This window comes from Pichia membranifaciens (assembly GCF_001661235.1).
Source record: "Pichia membranifaciens NRRL Y-2026 unplaced genomic scaffold PICMEscaffold_3, whole genome shotgun sequence".
Lineage (NCBI taxonomy): Eukaryota > Fungi > Ascomycota > Pichiomycetes > Pichiales > Pichiaceae > Pichia > Pichia membranifaciens.
In genome coordinates, this window is record NW_017566984.1 from 101,297 (window position 1) to 119,774 (window position 18,478).

General features: G+C 43.4%; 8 protein-coding genes across 8 annotated transcripts; 2 read left to right on the forward strand and 6 right to left on the reverse strand.

The window, feature by feature from the left end:
* Positions 1-32: 32 nt before the first annotated feature.
* Positions 33-1,948, reverse strand: PICMEDRAFT_16144 (hypothetical protein). Its single transcript, XM_019161102.1, has one exon. The coding sequence runs from the start codon at positions 1,898-1,900 to the stop codon at positions 176-178; it is 1,725 nt and encodes a 574-aa protein (XP_019017341.1). The 5' UTR covers positions 1,901-1,948; the 3' UTR covers positions 33-175.
* A 212-nt stretch (positions 1,949-2,160) lies between these two features.
* Positions 2,161-3,870, forward strand: PICMEDRAFT_16145 (hypothetical protein). The gene has a single exon (XM_019161103.1). The coding sequence runs from the start codon at positions 2,212-2,214 to the stop codon at positions 3,793-3,795; it is 1,584 nt and encodes a 527-aa protein (XP_019017342.1). The 5' UTR covers positions 2,161-2,211; the 3' UTR covers positions 3,796-3,870.
* A 175-nt stretch (positions 3,871-4,045) lies between these two features.
* PICMEDRAFT_16146 (hypothetical protein) lies at positions 4,046-6,697 on the forward strand. Its single transcript, XM_019161104.1, has one exon. The coding sequence runs from the start codon at positions 4,117-4,119 to the stop codon at positions 6,625-6,627; it is 2,511 nt and encodes an 836-aa protein (XP_019017343.1). The 5' UTR covers positions 4,046-4,116; the 3' UTR covers positions 6,628-6,697.
* Positions 6,698-6,826: 129 nt separating this feature from the next.
* PICMEDRAFT_33366 (hypothetical protein) lies at positions 6,827-13,683 on the reverse strand (the record flags this gene model as incomplete). Its single annotated transcript, XM_019162816.1, has 5 exons — positions 6,827-9,545; positions 10,077-10,260; positions 11,952-12,300; positions 12,442-12,727; positions 13,457-13,683. 5 exons carry the CDS (start codon positions 13,681-13,683, stop codon positions 6,827-6,829), a joined length of 3,765 nt encoding a protein of 1,254 aa, XP_019017344.1.
* A 359-nt stretch (positions 13,684-14,042) lies between these two features.
* On the reverse strand, positions 14,043-15,692 carry PICMEDRAFT_11248 (hypothetical protein; the record flags this gene model as incomplete). The annotated part of the gene is made up of 1 exon (XM_019159773.1): positions 14,043-15,692. The coding sequence occupies one exon, from the start codon at positions 15,690-15,692 to the stop codon at positions 14,043-14,045; it is 1,650 nt and encodes a 549-aa protein (XP_019017345.1).
* Positions 15,693-15,775: 83 nt separating this feature from the next.
* Positions 15,776-17,145, reverse strand: PICMEDRAFT_16149 (hypothetical protein). The gene has a single exon (XM_019161105.1). The coding sequence runs from the start codon at positions 16,797-16,799 to the stop codon at positions 16,038-16,040; it is 762 nt and encodes a 253-aa protein (XP_019017346.1). The 5' UTR covers positions 16,800-17,145; the 3' UTR covers positions 15,776-16,037.
* Positions 17,146-17,335: 190 nt separating this feature from the next.
* Positions 17,336-18,043, reverse strand: PICMEDRAFT_16150 (hypothetical protein). The gene has a single exon (XM_019161106.1). It carries the CDS (start codon positions 17,676-17,678, stop codon positions 17,517-17,519), a length of 162 nt encoding a protein of 53 aa, XP_019017348.1. The 5' UTR covers positions 17,679-18,043; the 3' UTR covers positions 17,336-17,516.
* PICMEDRAFT_67767 (hypothetical protein) lies at positions 17,336-18,202 on the reverse strand. The gene has a single exon (XM_019163501.1). The coding sequence runs from the start codon at positions 18,032-18,034 to the stop codon at positions 17,765-17,767; it is 270 nt and encodes an 89-aa protein (XP_019017347.1). The 5' UTR covers positions 18,035-18,202; the 3' UTR covers positions 17,336-17,764.
* Between the last annotated feature and the right edge of the window lie 276 nt (positions 18,203-18,478).

An 18,478-nucleotide genomic window follows, 5' to 3' on the forward strand; every position in this document is an offset into this window, starting at 1 on the left:
AGAATGTATTGGCTGGAGCTCGCGAGAGAAAGTTGAGAAAAGTACAGTGCGACAGTGAAGTGTGTCGTTACGCGACATTTCTAAATGTTGTATAAGTACATGTTTTTTTGCTGCTGTGAGAACCAGCTGTGTATATAGAGACTGAGGTCTACAAACTACTTTTGCTTCGAAGGAACTATTTGATATTGTGGAGGGCGTTCTCCAGCAACTTTTTCTCGTTGAGGACTGCAGTGATAAAGCAGAAGCGGGTGCTATGTGGGTCGGTCTTTCTGAGCTGTCGCTTGAGCTCTCCACTTCTAGTTTTCCCGTCACCGACGGTAGCGTATCTCTCCTGAATCCATCTTTTCAGCAGCACCTTGCCTTCCTTGGTCGGTTTTTTGTTGGCCAACTCCCTCATTATCATTTCTCCGTCGCAGCTCTCGTCTGCAACCATTGCTTCAAATTCGACAGTAGACATCGTAAGCAATTTTGCGACAGCACGTAGCTGTGTGCTGGCCTTGCCTGGATGATCTACCCTGCATTGGAATAACCAGGACTCTTCCTCTTCTTCTTCCTCATCTTCTTCTTCTTCTTCCTCCTCCTCTTCATCAGAATCATCTCCTTCCTCTTCGTCTTTTGAATTGTTCTTCTCCTCTTCTCTCAGTAGTATCCAGCCCATACAGCTCCACCAATCGAAACGTTCTTCAAGGTGGGGGTTCTCCTTACGAAAGTTCACAATTTGTGGACCTACACATAGGCTTTCGTAGATGTTGTCTTCTACTGCAAACCCATATTTAACCAAAAGCACTGCATTGGGTAGTTCTCCGTAAGTGTTGAACACCTCTTTGTTTTTCACTATCTTTCTTTCAAGAACGATATCACAACACTCGTCCGGGTTCATAAAAAACTCACTATGGTCAAATTCTTCGTCTTCATCATCACTTGTTTCGCTCTGCTCTTGGTCTTCGGCGTCCTTCCGTTCTTTCTCTTCTTTCAATTCGTTTTCGATTTGCTCAACATAATCCATGGTGATTTCATCCAACTGTTCAATTACTTCGGCATCAGAGCCATCATCTTCACTATCTCCCTCCACTCTCTCACTAGAGACTTCTTCTTTTTCCTCCTCTTCCTCTTCCTCTTCCTCCTCCTCGCTTTCAGGAGGACCATAGTCTTCATGCCCGCATCCATCTTCTTTACCACAATAAGGACATACCTCTCCTAACGTCACAAAATGAACATTTTCTTCTCCAGATGCGTCATGATTGAATAGATCTGCTCCTGGAACCAACCCTAACGCAATATAGTTGTCGATTTCAAAAGCTCGGGATGCCACAGCCAGAGTTATTGCCGCAAATTCGTTCAAGTTTTCTTCTTTTAAAGCATTCGGAACAGCAATCCCAACTTCATCATACACATCTTCAGCAAACTGGCAACTTGTTTGAAAATGTTCCAATAAGTCGTCGGAGTCAAGACCACCCATGAAATCTACTTCGGTTCCTTTCAAAATACTCTTTTCTTTTTCGGAGTGTAGAAATAGGGGCAGTAAGTAGTTCCCCTTATCGTCATTGTAATTTATTGTTTTCAAATATACCCACCAAGGGCTCTTATCACCCATTTCCTTTTCATATATAAACGCTAGTACCAGGCCGTACATACCAGACAGACCATGATCATATAGCAAGTTGGAAATGGTAGACGTTTGAGGCGACAAAACCATTGATTTGTGTACTCTTAACAGTAAATTGTTTTCCTCCACATCATCCTCGGTTGGGATAACGGCTTGTGTTTTCTTGGCGAATACTCCCACCCCAGAAGAAATAGGTGAAGGTTTGACTGTCAGCAGATCACTATTGAAGTAGCATCTATTCGCAGGATCCTGAAACCACTCTAAAAGTTCTCCTGTCTTTACCGATGTGGCCATTGTATTTTAGCTGCTAAGTGTGACTAGTTTGGATGGTATTCTTTTCTCGCAAGCTTCTGTCTTATCTTTCTCTTTTAAAATAAGCCAGAGCATATTCAACAGAGATGAAAAATAAAATTATTTTTCATTCCCGTTTAGGATTTTCGCATTTTTACCATATTTTTTCTCGTTCACTTTTTCCAGGTTGAAGTGGCGGCGACTTTGATCATCTAGAATAGAAGGTGTGTTGGGCTGTTCTTTGCTTTGCTTTAGAAACCAGTTGAAAGAGCTGATTCATTATCAAAAGCCACTAGATAGTTTCAGTTGTTAAAATGCAAGCTCCTGTCGTTTTTTTGAACACATCCACACAGAGACAATCGGGTAGAGAAGCCCAGATTCAAAACATCACAGCTGCAAAAGCAGTTGCAGATATCATCAGATCATGTCTTGGACCTAAAGCCATGCTTAAGATGTTGCTAGATCCTATGGGGGGCATAGTGTTGACCAACGACGGACATGCAATTTTGAGAGAAATTGATGTTGCGCACCCTGCTGCAAAGTCAATGATTGAATTAAGTAGAACACAAGACGAAGAAGTTGGAGACGGTACGACCTCTGTTATTATATTAGCGGGTGAAATTCTTGCACAAACATACCCTTACATTGAAAAAAACATTCATCCAGTTGTTATCATTCAAGCATTGAAACAGGCCTTGAGCGACGCTTTGGAAATTATTCACAAAGTCTCCATGCCAATCGATTTGACAAATGATGCGCAGTTAATCAAGTTGATTTCTGCTTCCATTGGAACCAAATATATTGCCAAATGGTCTGATAAGATGTGCAAATTATCACTGCAAGCGGTCAGAAATGTGATGGTAGAAGATGGAGACTACAAGGAGATTGATTTGAAGAGATACGTCAAAGTTGAGAAGATACCAGGTGGAGAAATTGACGATTCTGTGGTTTTGGATGGTATCTTGTTGAACAAGGATGTCGTTCACCCAAAGATGAAAAGAAACATCGAGAATCCAAAAATCATATTATTAGATTGTCCACTTGAGTATAAGAAAGGTGAATCACAAACCAATATCGAAATTACCAACGAGTCAGACTGGAACAGATTACTAGAAATTGAGGAAGAGCAAGTTAAACTAATGTGTGAAAAGATTTTGGAACTCAAGCCAGATTTGGTTATAACGGAGAAAGGGGTTTCTGACTTAGCACAACACTATCTCTTAAAGGGGGGTTGTACAGCGTTAAGAAGAGTCAAGAAATCTGATAATAATAGAATCGCAAGAGCTAGTGGTGCGACGATCGTGAATAGAGTTGAAGACTTGAAAGAAAGTGACATTGGTACCAAGTGCGGACTATTTGAAGTGAAGTTAATCGGTGATGAATACTTCACGTTTTTGATTAAATGCCAAGACCCAAAAGCATGTACCGTCCTCTTAAGAGGTCCTTCTAAAGATATTCTAAACGAAATTGAAAGGAATTTACAGGACGCAATGGCCGTTACAAGAAATGTCTTCTTTGAGCCATCTTTATCTCCTGGTGGAGGTGCCACAGAAATGGCAGTCTCTGTTGGTTTGGCTGAGAAATCAAAAACTATCGAAGGTGTCCAGCAGTGGCCATACCAAGCCGTTGCCGATGCTTTTGAAGTGATTCCAAGAACCCTTATTCAAAACTGCGGTGGTAATGCGATTAGAGTCCTTTCGCAACTGAGAGCCAAACACGCCAATGGCGAACATACATGGGGTGTCGATGGCGATAACGGTAAGATTGTCGACATGAATGAATACGGTATCTGGGAGCCTGAAGTCATCAAGCAGCAAAGTGCTAAGACTGCCATCGAGAGTGCTTGCATGTTACTTCGTGTGGACGATATCGTCAGTGGTGTTCGTCAACAACAGTAGTCTTTATACGTACATATACCTGTATAATAACAGTAGCTTTCACCATTGTATCATCACCTATTCATCATTCTGTCTAATAACCTGTCAACATACAGGCAAATGCGTTTTTAAGTCGACAGTCGCAAAATCTGTAAACCACGACAAGATTTTGTGTCGCGTTTGTTTTTTTCTCCTTTGATCTGAAAGGGATTTATAGGTGCATGTTTTGCATATGTTTAACCGTCGTTGACAGACCGGCACAGTTCTTATGCACCTCTTGAAAGCACATATCCGGTATTTCAAACTCTGCTGGTGGCCAGAGATACAGGTACGCAGACGCAGATGGATACGCAAACAGCGGAGCTGTTACACGGGTCCAGTTCGGGCTCGGGGCAAACATTACAGCAGCAACAGCAATATCAACAGCCACAAGCTACGAGATCAAGAAGCACAAGTGAGTCTCAGAGGGCAACCCGTGCAGAGAAAAGGATGGGCCGCTTGTTTAGACAGCAAAGCTCTTCTGCAGTGAATTCCCACTCAAAGCAGTTGTCAGATCAAGGTCTCAATCATCATCACGCCCCTCATCTTCATTATCCACAAGCACAAAATCATCCCGAGGCCCTTTCAAACTCTCACAGTATCAGTAGCGTTACTTCCAGCATAAACAATAGCTGTAATATCAACAATACTACCAGCAGCACAGCTACTACCAATATAGTAACAGGGCATGCAAATGCAAATGCAAATGCGAGCACAATCTCAAACACAGCTGTAAACGGAACATTAAACGGTGCAGGTCATCCGAGTTTAGCTGGATCTACAACAACATCAGTGGCCGCTCAAGATGACTTTATTGGCCCTCATGATGGGCAGCAAGATGTAAACTTTGCACATTCGAATTCATCCTCCATATCTTCTCAGGTCGGATCCTCAACCTCCTCATCTACCACACCATCAATTTCGTCAAACCAAACTACAAGAAAGTTTGGCTTTCCTTTGACTGGTGTTGGTGCAATTTCATCACCAGAAATAGTGTCGCCGAACATGTACTCCAATATGTCCGTTTCCACAATTGTCACAAATCCAGACTCGATGGTTTCTCAGGATGAAAGCATGAAATTGAAACACCGTGAGAATTCCTCGAAGCTGTCGCCATTACCTGAAAAAGTTGACATCAGCTTGGATACTCTGTTATCAATGTCCAAAAAGTTTGTTTATTTTCACCGTCGATTTTTGTCTACCTTAGAATCACTTAACATAAATATAAGCTTGTCCAAAACTAATTTCAATGTTTACTTGGCTGTGCTTGACAACGTTGAAAGAAAGTTTGTGCAAAAAGGTCATGAGCAGATAACAGAAAGTATGAAAGCTCATTTGAAGGCTTCATTGGTCAATTCGATGAAAGATCTGAGAAAATATATTGAAAATTTAAAACTTTATTTCAAATCGAGCAATTTAGATGTTACTATTTCTTCTCTGCGCATGAGTTACTTTACTCTTTTCTCATTATTCATAGAGTTAGCCAACATATGCAAAATTATAGCCCCGTTCTCAAGTAGAAATAATCATTTTTCACAGAATAATCAGTCAGTTAATGTCAACAATAGTTCTAGTTCAATCAGACTCAATAATTCTTCAATTTCCAAAAATAAGCCGCCTTTCATTATTAACAGGGTTCCTGCTCCAAACCCTCAAAGTTCTTCTCAAGTAGCCTCAAGCAGACAAGCCTCGCTATCGAGGCAACATTCTAAACTGGATCGACAAGATTCAGATCTAAGCATATCAAGTTCACAAGCGGCAGAAACTTCAAACAGCTCTGTAATGGAAGATGAGAAGTTGTTTGATTTAATTACCCACACTGTTCAGGCTGCACATGTTGTTTATAGTCAGATGAATGAAGCAATTGCTAAGAGTGCTATAATGATAGCTGAAAATAGGAATTCAGAGACAGAGGACCAAATCAATGAAAATGAACACGAGCAAACTGTTGGTGTTAATAATATTGCAATGAAAGTGAAAGAGTTGACCAATCAGTGTCTAGCCTCGATGGAGCAAACTAAAAACGTTGAAAATTGTCTCACTATAGTCAAGAATCCAAATTTTAACTCATCTTCCGATACAGATGTACATAGAAACATTTACGAACAAACAAATCTTTTTCTCAAGTCCATTATCAGCATATTGGCTGCAACAAAAGGTGCTATCGAGGATATACCGGCTTTGAATGAGGTAAGGTCTTCATTGTCTATACTCACAAGAGCAACAAAGGAGTTGACCATCAAACTTGAATCGAGCTCACTAAAACAATCCGTTTTGAACAATACCCCATCAACTACCTCTTTAGTCGACCAGCCTAACTTGTCTTCGATCCCATCTATGGGAAATCTTACATTTGATCAACAACAACAACAACAATCAATTTTGCAGGGAATGCAATCACCGGTTCTTCAGCAACAGATGGAATCGAATTCAATCAGGCGAATAAACAAGCTAAGGCAAATTCCCGAGCATAACGAAAATATAATAGGCACGATGAAACAACATATAATGAATTTAGAGCTAAGTGCTGGTGAAATGTTCAATCAGCCCCCTTTAGGAGTGACAACTCCTCTCATAGCCTCAATTGGACCAGCAGTTGCAAACGCAGTGCTGCCTATAAAATCACCACTGAAAACAACATCGACAGTGAACCTAAACTCTTCTTTCATATCTAACAATTCTACGATTGATGGGACTTTGAATGGGGGGAATATCTCAAATGGTGCTACGACACCATTATATTTTGGAGATGGGAACATGCAGGCTGAATATAACCCCTTTGACAGGCTTGTCCCCAAGGGCCAACAAAATTAGTTAGTGTATAATTACTACCATGTAACATAAAATAAAAATGTTTTTTTTATCAGAGATCCTTAAAACTCCGGTTTAATCTGAACTTGATGTAAAAAAAATTCATTAAAAGAGACGTGGCGAAATTATAAACGATACAAATAAACGTAGATGTATGAATATTTATCAATGAAGAAAGATTAAGATTGAAATAACAATCACCCTAATTAAGATGAGTATATTGATTCCGTCTTCTGAAAAGACCTGTGAGCGACTTGTAAAACCTGGACACAGCAAAACTGACACTAGTCATACGACTGTTACCATTGGCAACAAAGCTGTCGACAGACAGCTCATTGATGTCTCCTCTAATGTCTGGCAAACCGTCATTCCAACCAAGGTTATAGGATTTGTCTGCACTGTTTTGCATTTTTCTTTTTAGTTTGGTGACAGACCAACGTTTTAGCCGCAAAGAGTTGCCAACTACAGAAATGGAAGAGCACGCCATTGCTGCACTTGCAAACATGGGATGCATGGTAATACTAAACGGAATAATCAGAAGCCCCATTGCGATGGGCAGCATTACCATATTGTAGATAATAGCCAAGAGAAAATTCAGTTTTATGGTGCTGAAAGTGGCTGAAGAGATATCAAAACTTGCATAGACTCCCAGCAAACCAATATGAGAGTTGTTGCTAACATTTACTTCTTCCACACCTTCAGCACTAGAAGACTCTTCTGTTGATGACAAGAGGATAATATCAGCTGCGCTCATGGCAATATCGGTGCCCGAGGAAATGGCTACTCCAACATTAGATTGAACTAAAGCAGGAGCGTCATTTATTCCATCGCCAACAAAAGCAACATTGAAATTCAGTTCCTGCAACTTCTTAACATACTCTAATTTATGCTCCGGACTTGCCTCTGCGAGAACATTGTTTAAAGGTATACCCAAAAGGTTTGCAACATGACGAGAGGTGTCCTTCAAATCGCCGGTCACCATACCAACTGAATATCCCTGATCTATGAATGTTTCAATAGTGGTCTTAGCGTCAGATTTCAAAGAGTCTGATAATTCAACATAGCCAGCATATGCGCCATTGATTAAAATGTGGCAAATGGAGCTTATTCTAAATTTAGCAGAACAATGGGCTAAAGATTCTTCAAATTCTACCGTATTCAAGATTTTAAATCTTTCCAAAAACTTTGAGTTACCCAACTTAACATCAATTGCTCTTTTTGTTTCAATATCTACGCAGCTAGCTGATATTCCCAATCCTGCATGTGTGTCAACAGAAGATATTTCAAACAAATATGGGTTTTGATTAAGTAGCTCTTGATTGCAACATCTAACAATTGCCTTTGCAATTGGATGTTCGCTATTCGATTCAATCACTTGTAGTAATGACCATAAAAAGTTTGCACTTTCTGTGTATTGTCCTAAAAAGCGGAAGCTTGTAAGCTCCATGAAACCATTAGTCAAAGTACCAGTTTTGTCAAAAATGACGCAATTGACCTTACTTGCATTTTCTAGAACTTCGCCACCTTTGATAAGAATACCATTGGTTGCCCCAACACCGGTTCCCACCATAACTGCGGTTGGTGCAGCTAAACCCAATGCGCACGGGCAAGCTACAACAATGACAGAAATTGCAACCTGTAATACTTTGAAATAAGCAACTTTAGATGGATCTTTTGAATCCAAAAAAATGGGTGGGATTGAATCTATGGGGGTATATTCAACATATGATGTCCAGAATATTAATGACAAGATTGAGAATATTAGAATGCAAGGAACAAATATGGAAGCAATTGTATCAGAAAATCTTTGAACTGGAGCGTTTGAAATTTGGGCATCTTTTACCAATTTAACAATTTGTTGAAGTTGTGTTTGTTCGCCTAATTTAGTGATTCTCATGAAAATCGTAGAAATTATATTCACAGAACCACCTATTAAAACCGAGCCAATCACCTTTCTCACGGGAAGCGATTCACCTGTGAGCAAAGATTCGTCAACTTCCGAAGTGCCAAAAACGCAAACACCATCGGAAGGTACTTTGGCCCCGGGAAGAATAACTGCAATATCGTTTTTTTGTAGCAAGTCTATGCCTATTTGTTGTTGAGTGATCAGTGAACTGTCTAGTGTTGTAACCCTCCCTTTATTGAACATCTCTGGGTTTTTTACAATAACACAAGACGATGGCGCCAATGACAATAGTTTGGACAATGCAGTTGACGTATTACCCTTGGCCTTACTTTCTACCCATTTTCCCAAACTGACAAACATAAGTAGCATAGTGGAAGTGTCGAATAGGATGACGGGATAACTATCCGTGAATATTCCGTGAATGATGCTGAATACTGAATATAAATAAATAATTGACGTAGAAGTACAGATCAAAACATCCATACTGCCACTTCCATGACTTAATGATTTGAAACAATTAATGTAAAATTTCTCCCCTAACCAAAACTGTATATATGTTCCAAGACTGAATTGGAGGATGATGTCCCAATATAAACCATTTGTGACTCTCATTTTATTGCTATCCCAGTGGCAACTTTTTCTTATTATGGGGAAAATATGGCTCAAAAATATAACTGGTAAGCCAAACTTCAAAAGGCTGAAAAAATTGTCTCTCCAATAGTTGATTTCTTTCACTTTTGCAAGCAAATCTATCTGGGTCGTAGAATCTAGCTTGTTTTTGACCAGAGCATCGTACCCAGAAGCATTAACCACTTGGAGAATTGCTCTTATTCCAGTGACATCTGGATCGTATTCAACAGTCATTTCCTCGGATGCAACTGTCAACTGACAACTCAAAACACCTTCCAAGTTTGATATACTTTGCTCGACAGTATCTGCGGAAGATTGATCTACCAACCCATATAATTTCAGTGTGCCGGTGACAATAGCCGAGCTTGAGTTCAGCTTGTTGTCACTAGGACGCAAAACTTCAGAGACGTCAATGATGCTGGCATCAAACCCTAGATCCTCTATATGCTCTTTGATCAAATCTACCGACAAGCTCTCCTCGTGAATCACCACAGCCTTTTCAGTCATCAACGACACAGAAACATTATCTACCCCTTCCAATTTTTCCAGCTCATTGATTATCGATTTCACACACGATGTGCACGTCATCCCAGATATTGTAAGTTCGGTTTTGTATTTCATGACTGGACTCAGTCCTTTTTCTGATACTGAGGAGATTAAGTTAGCGTCAAACCCCAAATCTTCTATAATTTCACAAAATGCGCCAGGATCGATGTAGCTGTCATGGAAAATGATCGCTTCTTCCGTCAACAACGAAACATTAGCATCACTCACGCCTGGTATTTGTAAGAGAGAGTTTGTGATTGAGTTTGAACAAGAAGAGCAGGTCATACCGCCTACCTGAACTATAGTCTTTCTGGCGTGAGCATACGACGGCGTTGCGGAAGAGGCAGAAGTCGGGTTGCCAGCCGAGGACATGAAGTTGGCGTCGAATCCCATATCCTCTATCTTCTCGATAAGCTCCTCTGTCGTAACCGATGGCGCATGCGTTACAGTTGCTTCTTCTGTGAGCAAAGAAACAGATACAGACTCCACTCCGTCTATCTTTGCCACTTCCGCCTTTATGGAATTCGAGCACGATGAACATGTCATTCCGCCCACTTGAATCACTGATGTCACAGACATCCTTGTAATGGAGTATGTGTTAAATCCAGAGTATCAGACAAAGAAGAAGCCTGAGAGAACAATTTTACTAATGATGTCCTCTGAGCCTAATTATAGAAGTCTTGGCAGCTGTCTATGGGCAAGAAGAAAATGTTAGGTGTTGATGGTGGGTACAACAAACAGTGAATATAGCCTTGTGCAATCGTTTTTTTCAGCAGATAATTAGTGTATCGAGCCAGCAGATTGAGTCTTCGAAGTAGCACCGGTGATGTTCGCCTCTCTCATACAACGTCTGCTAAACACCGGAAAAGCACGAACAGACGAGAAAATAACGGTCTGCCACTTCCGTAAGGAGAAAATTAGTTCATGCTAAGTGTGTGCTCTAGGGCAAGGACGGAAGGTCGATATCTCCGAAAGAAACGGAGAAATTTGGATTACGTCAGCAGAAAATTTGACAGGAAATATCTCCCAAATTCGCGAACTTTCTGATGATTTTTGCCATAGTTAATATATATTATGCAGAAAAGTGGTATCTGTCTCGGATTTAAACAGCCCTGGGGCAAAAAACGATGAGCCCCCTTCATTAAGGACTAACTTCAGAACGTTTGTACAAAAAACAAAGTTGCATACAAAGAGGCTATACATCTTTTTTTTAGAGATAAAGTCATAAGCTCTGGCTCTCATCAGAGTTAGAGCTAATCAGAGTTAGTCAAATTTAAGTGGATGTGCAATTTAGAAAGGCCATCGGCGAAGCACCTCCTCCACTCATGAAGACGTAAATGCACCGGCAAAAAAAGGTTATTAGTACATCTGAGATACTTGAATCTCACTTCACGCTACTTTATTCATGTGGCTTTGTATTTCCAGAATGGTATCTTAGGTCTTCCCTGTAAATTTTACTTTTACTCGCCTAACAAAACCCATTACCTCAAATTTGTCTGCAGGTCAGATATCAAAAAATTTCAGTTCAAGCACATCATCGTAAATCAGCATCGCTTTTCAAACCACTTCAAATTACTCCTTCAATAAACACTAACCGGTTAGCCCACGGTCCCCTCTGTAAACAATCTTTCACAACAGCAGTGATCATTAACAGAACTTGCCGGTTTGCAAAAAGTTTGACTATTTTAGCCTTGAGGTAGCTAGCTATGCAAAATCTATTGGAGTGAGTGGCTTAAGACTTGATGTGAAAAGGTGTAACACTGAATGCTTTTCCCTATCCACATAATATTTCTATTGTTTAGGATAAAATACTTTTTAGCTGTGTTTTTTTTTCTAGATTCATTTGAGTAGTTTCAACTTGAGTTGTCAACCTTGAGCATCTGGAAATCGAACAAGAAAATATAGTATAACTTTAGTCTTCAGTACATTTACTATTTTGACAATTATTATTAGAAAAGGTGCACGATTTGAAATTTTATTATTAGGTATCAGTAGCTTACTGAAAAAAGTTTTTGACAAGGTATTCAAAGGATGCTCAGATTAGTACACGCAATTAAGATGTCAGACTAGCATTTCCGGCATGATATTTGTCAAAGTTTGATAGAAATTTATTGAAATTTTGCAATAAAGAAAGGAAATGGAAGCTGTACAACTGCCAGGAACTATACAGATAAGTGGTTTTATATGTGGTTTGCGAGAGATAGGGAGAAGAGAGGAGAGGAGTCATTCTTTCATCTCTTCACACTTGTGTGAAGCTTGTTCTCCTTGATGGCACAGACTGCAAGCAACCCAAGTACGGAAGTGACAAGAGCAAGCACAAAAGTGTACCACACACTGATGTTGTAGGAGTCGATCATCAAACTAGTAGCCCAGACAGGGGCTTCTTTGGATCTAATGTAGGTTGCATCGTGGGATGCAGCATGGATGATAGCCTGTAGCATATCGTCAGTAACATCTGCAGGTCTCTCGCTCGTCAACTTGACAGTCAAGTAGTGGGACAAACTTGTTGTGAAGAGGTACGAAGAAAAGGAAGTACCAAGAGTAGAACCGATACTTCTGAAAGCGTACTGAACGGAAGTAACCGAGCTTTGGAACTCAAATGGGACGGCAGCAATCAAAGAAAGCAACGTGACGGTCAACATCGATGCGTATGCAATCATTGGCAGAAGACTAAATGTGTACTGTTCAAAAATATTTGGCCTTTCACCAGAACGTGTTAAAAACAACAACAACACGATACCGTGAGTACCAATGGCGTTGATGATGATGGAGAACCTGAGGTACTTGCCGCTCCATTTCATGTAATATCCGCTCAAAATACTGGACAAAGAAGTGGCAAAAATGTTTGGAATCAATCTCAAGCCAACACCCTCCGATGGGATGTCTAGCACAGTGGTCAAATATACAGGGATGTAGTACGTCAAAATGTATGCGTACATCGAGCCGAACCAGTTGGCCAACGATGAGCCTAAAACAGATCTGTTTTTCATCAACTCCACTGGAATGATTGCAAAGGAATGTCTGTCTTCCACTTTGTAAAGAGCGTATATGCCAATGACCAACAAAGCGAACAACCCCCAATAGAAGGCAACATTGTCAACACTAGCACTGGTCATAGTGATTAAAACCAACAAGTTGAAAGCAATAAGAGAGATACCGCCAATGTCGACCTTCTTGAATTTTTCACCCATGGTGACGTTTTCATTGCCAATTTCATGTGGTAAGATTGGAAGGTTGAAGTACACAACAATCACCACGAAACCCAGTACCCCAATCGGAACTTGGCACCAGAAGGCGGCTCTCCACCCCCAGTTCTGGGAAATCCAGCCACCACATGTACCTCCAACAGCACAACCTAGACAAAAGAAGATGTTACCTAGTCCCTGGTAAACACCACGGTCTCTTAGTGGGATCAAATCGCTTGTTATTATTGAGCTTAGAGAGTTTAGACCAGCACCAAAACCACTCAAGAACCGTCCACTCACAAAGCCGCCCACAGAGCCTGCTGTTGCACATTGCAAGCAACCAATGGTAAAAACAAAGATGCAAACAAGTAAGGATGTCTTTCTACCGAAAATGTCACTCAATTTACCCAATGGCTGTACGATGGAGGTGGAAAAGAGGTAGGAAGTCGCAATCCAAGAGATGTAAGGCATCGCATTCAAGCTGGATGCGATGTCGGTAAGCAATGTGGACAAAATAGTGGAATCTAATGCAGCCAAGAAAATCAAAAGGTATAATGGAATCAACACAGCCACAGTCTGGTTGAATGGCAGAAGATAACCTTCGTTAGGGTCGTTTTCCTCAGAAGATGTTCCGGTTTCTGCACTTACTGCTGTTCTTGCTCCGTTGTTAAGTGCACCGTATGACTCTTCAATAATCTCCTCTGCAACAAACCCCGGCAAAGATGTGGACGCATCATCCATGACGTCTGCGTAAGGAGGACTCTTTACTGGCACTAAAGGCGATGTGGACATATCTGATCTAAAAGTCGTGGCTGACCACCAGGTTTTCCTTGATTAATGTGCTTGCACACTAGAGTGGAAACAGAGTTAAAGAAGAAAACAGAAAGTCGAGGAGGAAATAGTGGAAGTGGGTACACGTAAAAGTCAGACAAACTCGCAGATAGGTAGATTACGAACCCCCGGTTCTAACGGCCGAGAAACACCAACTATGAAAGTTATTTTGTCTGATCGGCGAGGTTGCCCGATTCGGGAGGGAGCTCCGATAAGTGGACGGCCTTTGAGCTACAGAGTGATGGGTAGATGAATAGATAGATGGGTGGATGGGTAGATACATCAGGTATACAAATAGGATATACAAAGAGGAGCTAGAATCATGCCTCAGATTTCACAGAGAAACTGGTGTCTTCTACATCCGGAGTGGCTGCCAACGAATGCGATTTCCTCTCCTCTTTGCGTCTACGTTTCCGTTCCTCCTCCCTTTCCTTTCGCTCTTCTTCTTCTTGCAAATGCATCTCGATGGTGTAGTCATCGCCCCAGCGATAGTCAACGTCGATCTTGAAGTGAAAGTTGTCTGCCCACCACTTATTCAGCTTTCTCACGGTCGGGGTCTGTAGCTCGGGTTTTTTCAATATGATGTTAATAATCTTCATGAGCCCAGTCGTTTTTAGAATCGACTTGGAAAGGTCAGCAGCAAGTAGAGGGGCAACCAATCCATCTATGGTTTTGTTAATTTTCTTGTAGTCTATCACTCTATCATCCTCTTCCTGGTCTTCCTCTTTTGCTTTTTCGCTTGCTTCTTCCATTCCGTTCTGCTCCTTCGCTTCCTCGGTCTTCACTAACTCTGCTGCAATTTGATTCGAAGTAGTATCGGCGGGTATTAAAGTAGCGGAATCGGCAGTGGATTTTTCTCCATTCATGTCATCATTTTGAGCTTCCTCTTTTTTCTCAGCTTTTTCGCCTTGTTTCTGTTTTTTAAGAGGGAAGATCAATTTCTGGAGCTCGGCTCTAAGCTCACGGCACCAGGCTGTCATTTCAGCCACTTCTACAGCCAATGCAGAAGCAGGAGGTATTTCGTTGAACTTGACATTCAAGTCTTTTGCCTTACTCGTATCGAGTCCCCACACCTCTTCTCCTTCTTCGTCTTCTAATTGTGCATTATCCACTTCTCCAGCCTCTTCATCGTCTAACAACTCTCCGCTGTCCTCAGCATCGTCCACATTCTCGTCCTCGTCTGCAAAGTCATCTGCATCATCTGCATCTTCGTCGTCATCTTCAACTGAAACACTATCATCAAGACTGCTTATGTAGTCATCATCGCCCTCGGCCTCGTCGTTGATGATGAATTCTTCCTCGTCAAAGGCGACAGAATCTGGTGTTTCAGATTCATCCTTGGCTCCTCTTCTTGACTTCCCTACCTTTTTGCCTCCCTTTTGGACCAGCTTGGAAGTGGTAGTAGAGGTGGACTTTTTAGTGGCCTTTTGCTTCTTCTTTGACTGTTCAGATTTGGCCGAAGCAGCAGCCCTTTTCTTTCTATTGACTGGTTTGGATTCACCAGGTGCTTCGTACTCGGGCGTGATTTCTTCTGCCTCCAACTCAGATTCTAGATCCGGCACGACAGGCTTGCCCCAACTGCCCCATTCGAGAAACTCATCGACAGGCACCTGTTTGACCTTCAAATAGGCTTCCGTGATTCTCTTCTTACGTCCGCCTCTTTTGCCTGTGGATGGAACAGAAGCAGGATCGTCACCTCCGTTCAATTCACCAACGCTTATCAAGTAGTCATCGATTATTTGGTCATTCAAAGGCTTGGTACTGGCAAAGTTTGTCCAAGAGTATTGGTCATCATAATAGAACTTGACGCAAACGTGGTCGTTGTGGAGGTAGTTGTCCAAGAATTTGGCGTTTTTGGAGGTTTTCAATTTGGCTGGTATTTGATCGGCAGGCACCACAATGGCGGGCCAATCAGGAAACCCTTTGATTTTTGCAAGGACAAGCTGTTTAGGCTCCAAGGAAGACGACATTACCTGTTTCAGTCGAATGTGATATCTGGAGCAATTTGGTGGGACTGTGAGCGAAGCGAAGAGAGAGAGAACAGCGTTTGTTGAAGTTTGTCAAAGAGTGAATAAACAGATACGAGCTGAGAAGCGTTTAGTGATGCAGAGGCGCGTCGAGGGAGTTTTGTGAGGAAATGAAATCCACGTGTAAGCAAGGTACTGGTAATACGATGTAGAGTGTATCTAGAGCTATATAAGAACCCGGCGTCGACACGCTGTAGGTGTCGAGGATCGAGTCATTCTATAAAGCTTTGCTGCTTGGAGCAGGGTGAGCATTTTAGTGAAAGCCTTCGACACAATTCCACGTCAGCCTCATTTCTTTGCACAGCAGGCAGGGGTCTTGTCGTGGAACTGGAACCACAAGACCTGGTCAGTGAACGCCTTTTCTGCTGCGTACTTGACTGCCGGTACGGAGAGGTCGCCTCTGACGGTAAAACCGTGGGACACGTGGGAGAAGAGGTCGAACTGGTAGTAGACCTTGTTCTTCTGGAGAATCTCCTCCGACTTGATTCTCAACTCTCTTGGGAAAACGGTGTCCTCTTCTGCGCAGGAGAGTACCAACGGCTTGGTGATGGCGTCGAGCTCCTCGTCGCTGACAAACGATGGGTGTGCAAAGGCCCCAACGTCCAACAACCCCTCGGCAGTGAGAAATGGGGCCAAGAACTTGGCGCCAAAGCAGTAGCCGATACCGGCCAAGTAGGTTGTGTCTGGGAACTTGGTCTTGAAGGCGTCGAAAAACTTCTTCGTGATGGCATTAGTGATTTCCGGACTGTGGTCTGGTCCCCAGGTCTCGAACGTCATCGAGCCGTCTGTCTTGAATGGGTCGCCGTGAAGGATGTCCATGATGATGACCGGGTAGCCCAGACATGCGGCGAATCTATCGGCCACGAGCTTAGTGTTGACCAACTCGAGCCCAAAGACGTCCGTAAACACAAAGAGGAACTTTTTGGCGCTTTCAGAATAGTTTTCCGTGACGTAACAGTCCAGGTCGCAGACCTTCTGGATCTGGCCCTTAGGGGTGCCGTCTTGAAAGACGACCTTGGCGCAGCATGCTTGGGGAGGAAGAGAAGCCATTGTTTGGGGGGTTGGAGAAAGCTATTTGGTTAGTTCTGGTGTTGTGTCTCTTGAATTGCAACACCCGTTAATTTGGAACAAGCCGAACCAGCGGAGAATCGGAGCCGTGTTTTATAGCAGCAGCTGTTGAGAGGAGCCGGAGTAGCATTGCGGGGCACCGCGGCCGTTGCTGCCGTGGACAAAGGAGATAGAAGGACTTAGCACGGGGATTAGCGGACGTGGCTGCCCAAAGCGGGAGCGCGCCGACGCGTCGCCGACGCGTCGCCGGCGGAAGCGGCATGGGCTTTTCCGCCTCCCGTACCCACGACACCATCTGCTGTCGCGCCCTCTCTCCCCCCACGCACGGCGAACTCCCGCTCGCGGCGGCGCCCGATGCGGGCAAACGTAAACAGCGGCGCCGGATCGGGCGAGCCGCGGCGGACGCGGGCCCCAGCCCCATTCGCTGGCCGGCGGGGGTCGCAGGCGCACCGCCGATTGGCCGCGGGGCCCGGCACAGGCTGGGCGGGCGGCAAGTTGCCACGCAGCCGGCTGCCGTTGCCAGCACCGGTATGTCTGTTCTGTTTGGCTGGCGGGCTTGTTGTGGTATTGCCATTGTTGTCGGGCGCACGCTCGGGGCAGAGACAGAAGCGGCAGTGTGTCCGTGGAAGCTGGTGTGCCCGGCAGTGCTGCTTTTTTCCAGCAGCGTCTCTTCTCCACCGCTCTCCACTCCGCCCAGCGCTACTGCAGTGCACCCAAGGTCCGCTGACTCTTAACTGTCTCTCTTTCCTCTCTTCTTCTGTTTCTTTCTGCGTCGTCTCTTCTTCTTGTGGTTGCCTTTGGCTTTGTCGGTCCTTCTGTGATTCCTAGAACCAGCCAATCCTTCCCTACTAGCCAATCCATAATGTTACCAGCCGGTGTTATCGTTGTCTTCTGCTTACTTTTCGTTATCGGTTGTACCGTCTTCATCCTCTTCATGATCAAGAAGTTCAAGCACTAAGCAACGGCTCGGGGGCTAATTGGCCCTGCGCCGTCCGCCGCTTTTGGAACCTTGCATTTTTCTTGTCTCCGCAGGGGAACCAGGCTGTTGCGTTCTGCTTGCGTCTGCTGCCAGCCACAATAAAACAAGAGGCGCTCCGTCTACAGGACGCTTCTTCTATAAAGGTGAACGCTGGCAGGCAGGCACCAAGTGCCCAGAAACAACCCAGCGTGCTTCCCCTCGGCCACGTCTTTCCACCACTAATCATCCATCCATCCATCCGTCCACCACCCGTTACAATGACACTTGATATCTCACTTTTCAGCCTCTATTCTTTATTCTACCTTCTAATCGAGACCCTAATAATATAATTTAAATATAATATAACATAATATAATTTAATTAATTTCATTAATTTCATTAATCTGGGTTTTTCGTTCGAATTATTTCGCCTACCGCCCACTCCAGCGTGTGCTGACACTCTCTGTCCGCCTTCTGGCTTCGTCCCGTGCCCAACCCAGTGGTACTGGCACTTGCTGCCGGTACTTGCTTTACATGCCTGCCCTGCCTCCCCGTGTTACCCGGTCTCTCTGCCCCCAGCCGCCGGTTACGTAGCCCGTGGCTTTTGCACAGCCCAAATCCGCGTCGATCGGTCCTTTTTCTTCTTTTTTTCCTGTTTCCACCACCACAGTCGCTAAAGGGTGGTCGCGCTCCGCCTCCTCCA

What these genes read in the sequence shown, in the direction of transcription:
- PICMEDRAFT_16145 (XM_019161103.1), top strand. Translation starts at nt 2,212, where the DNA reads ATGCAAGCTCCTGTCGTTTTTTTGAACACATCCACACAGAGACAATCG.
- PICMEDRAFT_16149 (XM_019161105.1), bottom strand. Translation starts at nt 16,799, where the DNA reads ATGGCTTCTCTTCCTCCCCAAGCATGCTGCGCCAAGGTCGTCTTTCAA.
- PICMEDRAFT_16144 (XM_019161102.1), bottom strand. Translation starts at nt 1,900, where the DNA reads ATGGCCACATCGGTAAAGACAGGAGAACTTTTAGAGTGGTTTCAGGAT.
- PICMEDRAFT_16150 (XM_019161106.1), bottom strand. Translation starts at nt 17,678, where the DNA reads ATGGATTGGCTAGTAGGGAAGGATTGGCTGGTTCTAGGAATCACAGAA.
- PICMEDRAFT_67767 (XM_019163501.1), bottom strand. Translation starts at nt 18,034, where the DNA reads ATGGATGGATGGATGATTAGTGGTGGAAAGACGTGGCCGAGGGGAAGC.
- PICMEDRAFT_16146 (XM_019161104.1), top strand. Translation starts at nt 4,117, where the DNA reads ATGGATACGCAAACAGCGGAGCTGTTACACGGGTCCAGTTCGGGCTCG.